The sequence below is a fragment of the Hevea brasiliensis genome, chromosome 3, assembly GCF_030052815.1.
Source record: "Hevea brasiliensis isolate MT/VB/25A 57/8 chromosome 3, ASM3005281v1, whole genome shotgun sequence".
Classification (NCBI taxonomy): Eukaryota; Viridiplantae; Streptophyta; class Magnoliopsida; order Malpighiales; family Euphorbiaceae; genus Hevea; species Hevea brasiliensis.
This window is the reverse complement of record NC_079495.1, coordinates 3,813,749-3,825,460: the sequence shown is the minus strand read 5'-3', so window position 1 is coordinate 3,825,460 and position 11,712 is coordinate 3,813,749. Positions and strand designations below refer to the sequence as shown.

At 29.7% G+C, this 11,712-nt stretch overlaps 1 protein-coding gene across 1 annotated transcript; it reads right to left on the bottom strand.

Annotated features, from left to right (window-relative positions):
- Positions 1–5,095: 5,095 nt before the first annotated feature.
- On the bottom strand, positions 5,096–10,897 carry LOC110657222 (cell division protein FtsZ homolog 2-2, chloroplastic). The gene is made up of 8 exons (XM_021814356.2): positions 10,746–10,897; positions 9,611–10,347; positions 8,165–8,464; positions 7,621–7,711; positions 6,371–6,495; positions 5,849–5,941; positions 5,702–5,767; positions 5,096–5,568 (listed from the first exon to the last, which is right to left on the bottom strand). Exons 2-8 carry the CDS (start codon positions 10,259–10,261, stop codon positions 5,440–5,442), a joined length of 1,455 nt encoding a protein of 484 aa, XP_021670048.2. The 5' UTR covers positions 10,262–10,347; positions 10,746–10,897; the 3' UTR covers positions 5,096–5,439.
- Positions 10,898–11,712: the final 815 nt, after the last annotated feature.

Genomic DNA, 11,712 nt, shown 5'->3' with positions numbered 1-11,712 from the left:
TATATTATAATGTAATTAATTGAATAATGTAATTAAAATTATAATGTAACATAATTATCATTATATTTCTATATTTAGCTATAAAATAAAAACATAATTAATATAATATATTGATAATTTTTAGTTTAATATTTAATTTATTTATAGTGTTAATAATAAGTGATAATGATTGTAATCATTAGTAGTTTAGTGGTAGTAATGATTAAGTGATGATGGTGATTGTAATGGTCAGGTGGTGTAGAGGTGACATTGACTAAATGGTAATAGTGGTGGTAGTGATAATGATAATGGTGGTGGTGGCAGTAGTAATAACAAGATAGAGAAAGTGATGGTAATACTGGTAATAACTAGGTAGTGGTGATATTAATGATGTTATTGATAATAAATAAAAAAATTAAAATAAGTAATTATGATTATATCTATTTTTATATATATAATAAAATTATGTTATTTTAAATATAATTATTTATTTTATTTAATTATCATTTCATTACATTAATTTTTTTAATTAACAAACAACGTAATTAATATATGTAATTATAATTACATTACAATTTTAATTATAAATTCACACTAAAGGCAAGAAAAATAATAATAATCAAATAAGTATTAAGAATTCATAACAAAAAGTTATTTTCTCATGCTTTAATAATATTTTTTTATAATTGAAAAAATAATTTTTTATAATATTTTTATATTTTACTCTTAAATAATAAAAACATGCCACAATTTATTGATTAAAAAAAAAAAAAAAGGTCTCATCTGAAATTGTGAAGGTTCGTCTTTTATATGTGAATCCTAAGATGGGCATTTGTCAGGAGGAAAAGGGCACCGAGTGATATAGTTTTTAAGTCGTTTTGTTACAACTACCATATACATCATGATTTCTAAGATCAATAATTAGTACATGATTAATACAACAAAATATAAATAAAAAATTTTAAATTATTAATTGATGCTTTTTCCATTCACCTGAATAAATTTTCTCTTTAAGTTGCCGGGTGATATTTTCTAAAGAGAGATTAAATTGTTAATTAATGTTATTATATTAATATTTTATTTATTTTTTTATTATTATCTATATTATAATGCAGGTTAAATTTTTTCTATAAGTTATTATCTGATACTTTTTAAAAAGAGCTTGATTTGCTAATTAATAATTTTATATTAGTATTTTAATTTTATTTTCTTCTATTAATTTTGTTAAATTTATAATTTTAAAAAATAAAATAATAAATTACATTAAATGACCGTTGATTTATAATTTATAGCTATTATTTTATAAAAGTGATAAAAATATAATTTTACTAAAAAAATTAAATTAGATATGTAAAGAATAAAAATAAAGTATTAAATGAGAGTATTATGGTTATATGTTATACATTTTAATGATCAAATTTAAACAAAAAAATATTAAAAATAATTTTAATAAAATGAAAAATATTAAAATTTAAATGTCACGACCCGATCTCATGGGCCGGACCGGCATTAGGACCTAAGCTAGTATAAAACCTCCAAGGCCCGTAGTAAGCTTTACTGTTCCAAAATCCATAACCATGACAAAAAACTGAGGTCCAATATGTAAATAAAATAAAATAGAATAATACATTTTTATTCGGGTTAACCCAACCCGATAACGATTAAAAACTAAAGTTAGGGGAGCCCAGCTCAAGCCTGATACCACTGTTTGCAAACATTTTAAATATCATAAAATTTTTACAATTATACAATTATTAAAACACTAATACTTAAATTTATATAGTACTTGACAAGATTATTACTAGTGCTAACAAATGCGAAATTCTAGATTATAATTTTGAAAATTAATAATACAAATAAATAACTGCTAATAATCTTATGAGGAAAAAAATAGGTTATTCTGAAAAAAAACTTCTCCTGTAGCTTGAAAAAATAGGGTGAACAGGAGTAAACATTTGAGCCATAGAGTAAGCTATTGATTTTAAATACAATTTCTATAACTATCTAAAGCTAATGTATACTTAAGGATGAAATGCAACACAAATCATCATATTCAGCCAAATTCAAATAACACTCGCACAAAGAATAATTTGGAGTATTCACACACCCATATATCACGTTAGATATATATACAGATAAGAGCTGATCCCCTATACAGCTCTCTTAATCCAATACCTGCCAGCAAGATCAACTCGAGCTGGACTTTCGCTTAATAATCTAAATACGGGGGTCAGCGAGATCAACTCAAAACTGTACTCACTCCGACTTTTACAAAAAAGACTGAGCCCCAAGCAAGACTAGCTCAAGCCAATTTGTCCACTCTACCCATATCCATAACACCACACCATACGCATGTCGACACACGCACACAGCTCTAAATTACCCTAAGGCAATATCCACATCCATCTTTGTAAATAAAAAAATGCAACATAATGCGTGCCTAGTATTTAGTTACATACATATATTTATATGTGATGTATGAGCATGCATTGAATATATAATAATATTGAAATTGTAAATAAAATCAATATCGATTCACAGATTGGTCAACTGGACTGCAACTGATCCGGCTGAAAGGAGAAGATGATCGGCATCGACCACCTAAACATACACATTAACCTCTATCAAAAGACTGACAAAATTAAATAATTGATTTAAATCACAAAATTAAAATAATTCCTAAGATTTTGTCAAAATTTTGATAGAATTTTTCCTATACCTAAGACCTATCTAACCTATAAAGTAGTTTAAATAACACTACTAAAATAACACATCTCAATCCATATCTCATCAACATCATATGGACCCTCCAAACTAGGTAATAATTACAAAATTGAAAAATTATGTTTTAGCTTCTAAAACTAACATTCTACAAAAATCTCTCAAACGAGCTCTAAAAATTTTAAAATTGTGCCTCGCAGTCCTTAACAAGATTATAAGACTATTTCAAAAAGAATTATAATTTTCTAATTACCCATGAATATTTTATAAATTTTTATTCTAAATTCGATATTAGGTAATTAAGGAAATATAGGGTTCGGGTTTATCTATGTCAATTTCGATACTTGAAACGCATCCGGAGCATCTGAAAATGCTAGGATCGACTATAATATTGATTATATTCTGAGACGGGCTGCTAGGCAGCCAAATTTAGCCGAAAACGTGGTCCTGAGCATCGGTGAGCTATCATCGATCCGATCGTACATAAATTAAGCCCAAAAATTATTAATAATTATCATAAAATTATTTTTATTTTTTAAAAATTGAAAAAGCCTAAAAATCTCACAAAGTGATCTGGACTGTCCGATGATTGCATTTTTCAAACAGTGTCCGATCAGAGCGGTACTGGTCTCATCTCGAAGGTTTCATTGCTCCGAATTCATCGATTGTCTCGGATCACCAATCCGACTATCGGATCTTCAAGAAAATGGCCAAATTTTCACTCCATGAAATCTGGCAAGGTTGGTCTCATTTGAAAGCTCTCGCTTCAAGGAGTCCAACACCATTGGAATCACTTCGTTTGCAGGTCAGAAATGCCCAAAATGAAGCTTAGAAGTTGAGGTAGCGATTTTTCTCTCTCTTCGCATGGGTTGTCGGATTTCCTCACCGCCGGCTGTCATTTTCCAGCCTCTAAGGGTCACTTAAGGTGGTGGCCGGCCATCTGGGGTGGTTGCCGGCCATGGGTCACCGGTAAAGTGAGAGAGAGAGAGAGAGAGAGAGAGAAAAGGTGGGTGGGGGAGGTGGTTCTCCTGATTTTCTCTTTTGATTTTTTTTTTAATTGTAGTCCTCTGTCACATGCCAATGTCACCTCACTTTTCTTTTCTTTCTTTTTATTATTATTATTATTATTATTATTATTATTATTATTATTAAGGTTTAATTAAAATGTGTCACCAACAATTAATAAATTAGTGTAAATCTTTCTTATATAACCTTCAATTTCATTAATAGAGAATGATACAATTAATTAAATTAATTAAATAAATTATTAAAAGTTGAATTTATATTCTTTACGTTATAATAAGTTTAAAACCATTAAATGATAATAATAAGATAATCGAAATATTGTATTTTCTTTTTAATCATATGCTACCTTACAATGTTATAAAATATATACTTGAGGTGTAATAATAACAATAATAATAATAATAATAATAATAATAACTGATATACATTAAATAATATTAAAACAATGTTTAAATACTATAAAACAAAATTATAACATTTACATTTTTTTAAAATTCGGGTTACTACGTTAAATTAATGTTTAATTTTTTTAATCAATGTAATTATATAAATATTAAAAAAAATAAAAGAGAGTATTACAATTATATGTTATAAATTTTAATGATCAAATTTTAAAACAATTTGCATTAAATGACCATTGATTTATAATTTATGGCTATTATTATATAAAAATGATAAAAATTAAATTAGATATATAAATATTAAAAATAAAATATTAAATGAAAATATTATAGTTTTCTTTTAGAAAAGAATATTATAGTTATATGTTATAAATTTTAATAATTAAATTTTTAAAAATTATTAAAAATAAATTTAATACAATGAAATATTAAATTTAAATTAAATATAAAAAATAAATTTTTATTAAATTTATAAATAACACAAATATTAAATTAATATATATATATATATATATCTAGAGAGAGTATTTTCATAATGCTATCACATAACATTCTATTTCATAATATTACCCCTATTATATTACTATCTGACTTTTACTATTAAATTTTCTCTATTTTTCATTAATTATTTATTTAATTACTTTAAATTATAATTTAATATATATAACTTAAAAGTTATTCAATAGTTATCTTTTTAATATCATAATAAGTTATAATATATTAATTACATATATATATATATATATTTATTTATTTATTTATTTACTTTTATTATAAAATCTTTATTAAAAAGTTTGATAGAATAAAATATGTAATAATTAATAAAAATTTAAAATATAATATTATTTTTATCAATTAAAATTTAAAAAATATAAAAATTAAAATTATTAATAACCATATGTATTAGCATGGGCAATTCCCTAATTGTTACCAGGGCTGTGAGCCTACAACATTAATCTCAACAACTCTTTGAAACACAAAAGAATCAACCGTTTATGATTCTCAACAATTGGTTTATCTCCACTTCAGCTAAACACACTATACAAGCATTATAATAACCTAAGAGATATTCGTGAAGGGAAATTAACACATGTATTTTCTTCTCCTTAGCAATTTGGGAACAAAACATCTACAACTTATTAGGAACCTATGACATTCTAACCAGCATACATTCTTAATATCTCAAAGCTAGAAACCTCAAGGGGGGTGCTGTCTGGAACTATTACCTACAAAGATGTATTATAGATTCCATAGAATGGAAATCCCAGAAAAAGAGATATGTACAGGATAGGACAAACTGTGGAAATATAATTTAAGCTTTTGGATAGCGAGAGCGGCCTTTCTTCCTGAGAAACTCAGGAATCTCCACAGAACCTCCTTCGGTAAAAGACGGTCGCCGATTGATTCCAAAGGTTACATCCCCAGGTGACAGCTGGCTTGCCTGCGTTATAATCATTATTAAGCAAAATATTGCAAAGTGCATGTGCTTGTACGTAACAGACACACACACACACACACACAGACACAGACACAGAGAGAGAGAGAGAGAGAGAGAGAGAGAGAGAGAGAGAAACCTGGAGAGGCCTGCCTTCATTTTCTTCTTGCCGTTTGAATCCAGTTGCAATTAGAGTTATGCTGACCTGGAAAAAAACCAATATAAATTAAAATCCATCATGTGGATCCTATTCAAAGATCTCCTGTCCGAGTAAGCATTCACTTACTTGACTGCTTAGCGATGGATCTACCACTGCTCCAAATATTAAATTTGCAGTTGGATCTACAAGGTCATAGATAACCTCTGCCGCAGCATTTACCTGCAAGAGTTGTCAGGTTTGCTAAAGAATATGGAAAAACAGAAAGACAGCGCTTTGAATTCAGTTCAGGCTCCGCAATATGATTCCTGAGTCCTGACACCAGCATTTAGGTGCACAATTAATGCAGTTTCAAGGCTATATTCAAACAAACATTATTATCCACACTACTTAAAATCTACCTAATTCTGGGTGAGATTACAAAAGATGAGGACTGGACATGGAAATGAGGAGCAGACAGCAGGTTGGAAAATATGTACTCCCAAAAAAAGGAATAGTTTTAGGCCGAAAATTTTGCTATACTGCCCAAAATGGATGTACTTTCATACAATTTATAATTGCAAATGACCATATTCAAAAGACACTTGAGGTTGAGGCAATAAACAAAATGTAGAATCCACCAGTATAACGATAGAGAGAGAGAGGAGGTACCTCAAATAAAGTCAAATCACTTCCACCGGTTATGTTCCACACAATTCCAGTTGCCCTCTCTATACCAATATCCAATAAAGGTGATTGAATTGCATTTAGTGCAGCATCCCTTGCCCTTGTTTTCCCTGCACAGAAACAAGAACCAACGGAGATAACTTTCGAATGCCCTATAGATGCTCAATCAAAATGCAAAACAAGAACAAATGGAAATAACTTTCAAATGCCCTAAAGATGCTTAATCAAAATGAACCATGAACTCCAGGACATTACAGAATGCTAATAAAGAGGCCTCTCTAGGTGATCAAGCCACAGAAAAAAGGTTATCTGGCCACCATTATAGTAAGTCATTACATACCATTAGGTGAGATGAACCCAAAAGAAAACAAAGATGAACCACAACATCAATACAGCCAGTGGGCATGAAGAAGAACAATGATAAATTTTCTTGATAATAAAGAAAGAGGAGATGGATTTGTTATGTACTATGTCTTAATTACCGGCTCATACAAGAAGGCATCAGCAGTTGCATGACAGTTGTTGCTGATTCTCACAGTTGCACTCTTTAATTGATGCATTTTTTTCTCCCTCTCACTTGTGGAGACTGGAGACCCTAAGCCCCAAATGTTTTCTTTTCTCTTTTTCTTAGTTTTAGTAAATTAACTCAGGAAAAGTTTGGCCTTTTTTCAATTTTAAAACTGACATGGATTTCTGCTAATATATTTACTTTGTTTTATTTGCTCATGTCAAATCAGTACTCAATCTCCAAATCAAAACGTTAGGTTCAATGGCAAAAAAGTAAAGCTAGAAGGCTCAATAATTCCGTAGAAAACTTGAAAAGTTTAAGGGCTAATTGGCTAAAAAAAAAGGATTTTCCCTTATGTCATAAGATGAGTTGTGAACTATGTATTAAACTAGCAGCAGTTGCTCAAATGTGATATTATTATTTAGCATCTATGACAAGCACGGGAAGGACAATAAGCTGATGCTATGGACAGCAACAACCCCACAAATCTTTCTTCAAACGGTGATTGAATAGATAAGCCACCAAGCAACAGGCATATGTAGCATGCTGCATGAGAATTTGCCATCATTAACCTGTTTGTTTTCCTTGAAAAGGAAGGGCCAATATATCTCATAGTTAACATAGGATAGCTACAAGTTTTGAACTAGCCTAAGGGGCCATGTTTAATTTGGAGTACAAAGCAATGCAAGAAACCTAAACATTATTGTGATAAATAGCATAAAATTACCAGTTGCAGTTCCTATCCCCATTAATGAAGATCCAGCATTTGCCATTATAGCTCTCACATCAGCAAAATCCACATTTACCAATCCTGGAATCTGCAAGTCAAGAAACCTATTACCAGTTAGAGTACAAAGGATAGATTCCCTATAGCTATGCATTATATCCAACAGGACAACTACCATCTAAATTTATCTAACAAATGGATGATAATCAGAGATATCTGTTGTCAGCAGAATGCTCATAAAATTTTAAAGTACGTGCGCCCCTATCATCACAAGTTCCAAAGTATTCATGCAGATACACCAGCATTAACACAACAAAAGTCCAAGGTTTTGAAGTGTTTATGCCTGCAAAATCATCATTTTTTTCCATGATAAAGAATCATAGGGTGCATTAACAGACTATGTAATGACAACAAGTGACAACTAAAATCAGGGTCCATATATATATATATATATATATATATATATATATATATATATATATATATATATATATTAAAATGCATAAAATTTAACATTGTATCTATTTTTTATTTAATTACACACCGTAATGATATCAGAGATACCACGAACACCCTGACGCAGAATATCATCAGCCAGGTTAAATGCTTCTGTTACTGGGGTAGATTGGGAAACAGCAGTCAATAACTTGTCATTGGGTATGACAATCAATGTGTCAACATTATCTCTCAAAGCTGCAATTCCTTCCTGGGCCTGAACTGCTCTTCTTCGTCCCTCAAAAGAAAAAGGAGTAGTGACTATACCAACTGTCAATATACCCATCGACTTTGCAACACCAGCAATCACAGGAGCTCCACCTGTGCCAGTTCCCCCACCCATTCCAGCCTGCATATGGAAACTTAGAGTTCTAATTAAGAAAAACAAAACAAACAAACAAACCAAAGAAGTATCCTTCCTAGCAAGAAAAAGAGAAACAAACAGAATGTGAAGAAAAAAGAGATTCAACCACTGGAAAGTATATGTACCTTAGACGGGCAACTGGGCAGGTATCAGTAGTGCCCTTGACATTTTAAGAGCAAGAGCATAAATGCAAGGCAAATTCATTAATACATTCCACACAAGATAAATATAACTAAAGAAATAGTAACATAAAGTTAATTTCGAAACCTTGTTAATTCCATGAATAAGAGCATCAAGTTGATTTTTCAATTCAACTATGCCTTAATGCCAAACTAGTTAGGGTCCGCTATATGGTCATCCCCAAGTTGATTCAGTATCACATATGTCAGTCATTTATTTGAATTTTTCTCAGACCATATTTGGAAACTCAGGTAAAAACATAAAAAATGTTTTACTTATTATCAGCATTACTAATTTACTATATCCAACTACAACTTGTATTTTGCTTATGACTAAAAATAACATTGCAAAGAAATTAGTAATAAATTTTGTAATAGTGACATGAAAATCAGGCAAGAATATAATTATAATTCAGAATGTGCTAGCATCCAAAGACTAAAAATCTGCTATTCATGGCCAGTTACAGGTATGAAAAAGAAGGAAAACTATAGGCCATTCGAAACTATCACACCATATAAGTGACGGAAAACATTCTGGGAATAGGAAAAAGATTAAAGAGAACAGTAGATAGGTCCATTGATTAAAATAAACCAGTAATAATCAATACCATGTACTACTCAAATGGCATCAGACCAGACAATTGCAGTTGCTGATTAACGAAATTCTATCACATGATTGGTTCTGCATTTATTATCAAAAAGAAGAATGAAATACACTATTTGGCATAGTTTTTCTCTTCCATTTGAGACAAGCACATTATCTGTTCATCTCCTCTTTCATTGATGATGTTGCTTTCAAGTGTTAGAGACTAGAAACACCAGAATAATATATAAAATGTACAATTTTTTGACATTCACATTTCAACCATAAAAAGCACTTGCTTAGCAAGAGTGTATCAGTATAATATATTTATCACTAGAAAATTCTGATTTCTACAGATGCTGAACTTACAGTGACAAAGACCATATCAGAACCATAAAGTGCCTCTTCTATGGCCTCTTTGCTTTCTTTGGCAGCATTCATTCCAATCTCTGGGTTACCTCCAGCTCCAAGTCCTCTAGTCAGCTCTTGACCAATTTGCAAACGATTCTCAGGAAAGACAGGAGACATTTTCATGGCTTGCACATCTGTGTTCACAATCCAAAATTCCACACCCTTCATTGCACTTTCTATCATGCGATTGACTGCATTTGACCCACCACCTCCAACGCCAATTACTTTGATCTTAGCTTCATCATAATTACTTGAACTAGATTCATGTCCTAAGCTGTCAGTAACAGTTCCACTTGAAGCATCCTTCCTTGGGGTGGTTGCTGTGTTGTTCCCCTCGCCTCTAAGCATTGAAATTTCAGGGTGCAGATCCAGAAAAGAGTCTTTGTTGTGATATGGACTGACACTATGAGACTTTGCCGAACATTTAAAATAAGAAAAATTTGACTTTTGGCTGGCATCCAGAAACCTATTCTTATCATCAGATATTTTGAGAAAGCCAACTCTCCCCTGGTGATTCTCCACTGTCATTCTTCCTCCAAGAACAGTTAACATCCCCATTGGGTTTCTAGTATCAGAAGGGGTACAATAAGGTGACACACAAGCTGCCATCTTAAATTGCGCTGATGAAATAGCAGTAGGTTTAAACACCAGACTGACTTAAATTGATAATTATATTAAGAAATCACTTCTAACACCTGCTTGGCAAAAACCAAACAATCAAAAAGGTGCCCATCAATGTTTAGCACACATAACTACACACAAATCCACACAGAGTAGGAATGGCCTACATGAAAATCGAGTACAAATTAATGAATCACAAGAAATGAAGGACTTGTAATGGAAACATACAAATGCTTAACAAATTCAGTGATAGAGCTCAGAATAATTCCCACAAAGAATAATCTAGATTACTAAACCCAACCCAAAAACAATTACCCAAAAATGCTGAGAGTTAAAAACAACTAAAACCAATAACAAATGATGAGCCACTAACAGACAAAAAAAGTTGAGCAGCAGAGCAACTTCTAGATCAAAAAGAGCGCTTCAAGTAGAGCAAGGAGAGAAAATGACATCTGGGAAAAGAGAAACTGACCTTAGATTTGCAGAGCAACAGAAAGCAATTTCCCTTGGAGCGTTGGTTGTTGCTAAGGTATAGAATCGAAATGGGATTTTTATTATTATTTAACAATAAAAGGAAATTTGAGTTTAGCTTTTCTCTGCCCTTAAAACTGAGAATTGGGGATGGCAACGGATATTTGTGAAAATTATTTTATTTAAATTTAAATTTAGTTAATATTTTTAAAATTTAAATTTATCTTAAATTTGATAAAAATTATTTTTAATTTATTTAAATTTATCTTAAATTCAGTTGTTTTTATAAAAAATATACGAATGTATTTAATTTTTTATATTTTAATTAGTAATTTATATAAAAAATTATTTTTATTAGTAATTTATATTAAAAAATTTAATAATTTTGTAAAATGTTTTAATTTTATTTTATATAAAATAAAAAATATAAAAATTTATAAATATTATTTTAGAAATATATATTTTATATTTAATTAAATATTTATACAAATAAATTCAGATAATAGATATCAATAACGTAGAACTAGAATCGATCCATCAAGATATTAAATTTTATATTTAAATCCATTTTAAATCTGAATAGTCATCGCATTAAAATTCAATCAGATTAGATATTTATAAAAATTTGACATATTATCATCAACACTTGAAAATATGAGTTAGTCCAAAATTTCAATTTACCCATTGTTTTTTCACCCCCTTTGGCAATGCTGAAATTCAAAATGTTTCAAATAGAATCGGTTTGAATTTTCATATTTAATACACTAAACTGACAATTGATTTTTATAAAATTATTATTTTTGGATTAAATACAGAATTAAAATTTATTTATATTTACTTTTTAAAATATTATTAATATACTAATCATATAAAATAAATAAATAAATTTATAATTATATATATTTTACTTAACATAATAATTTTATAATTATATTGTTTTATATATTATTAACTTTAAAATAAAATCT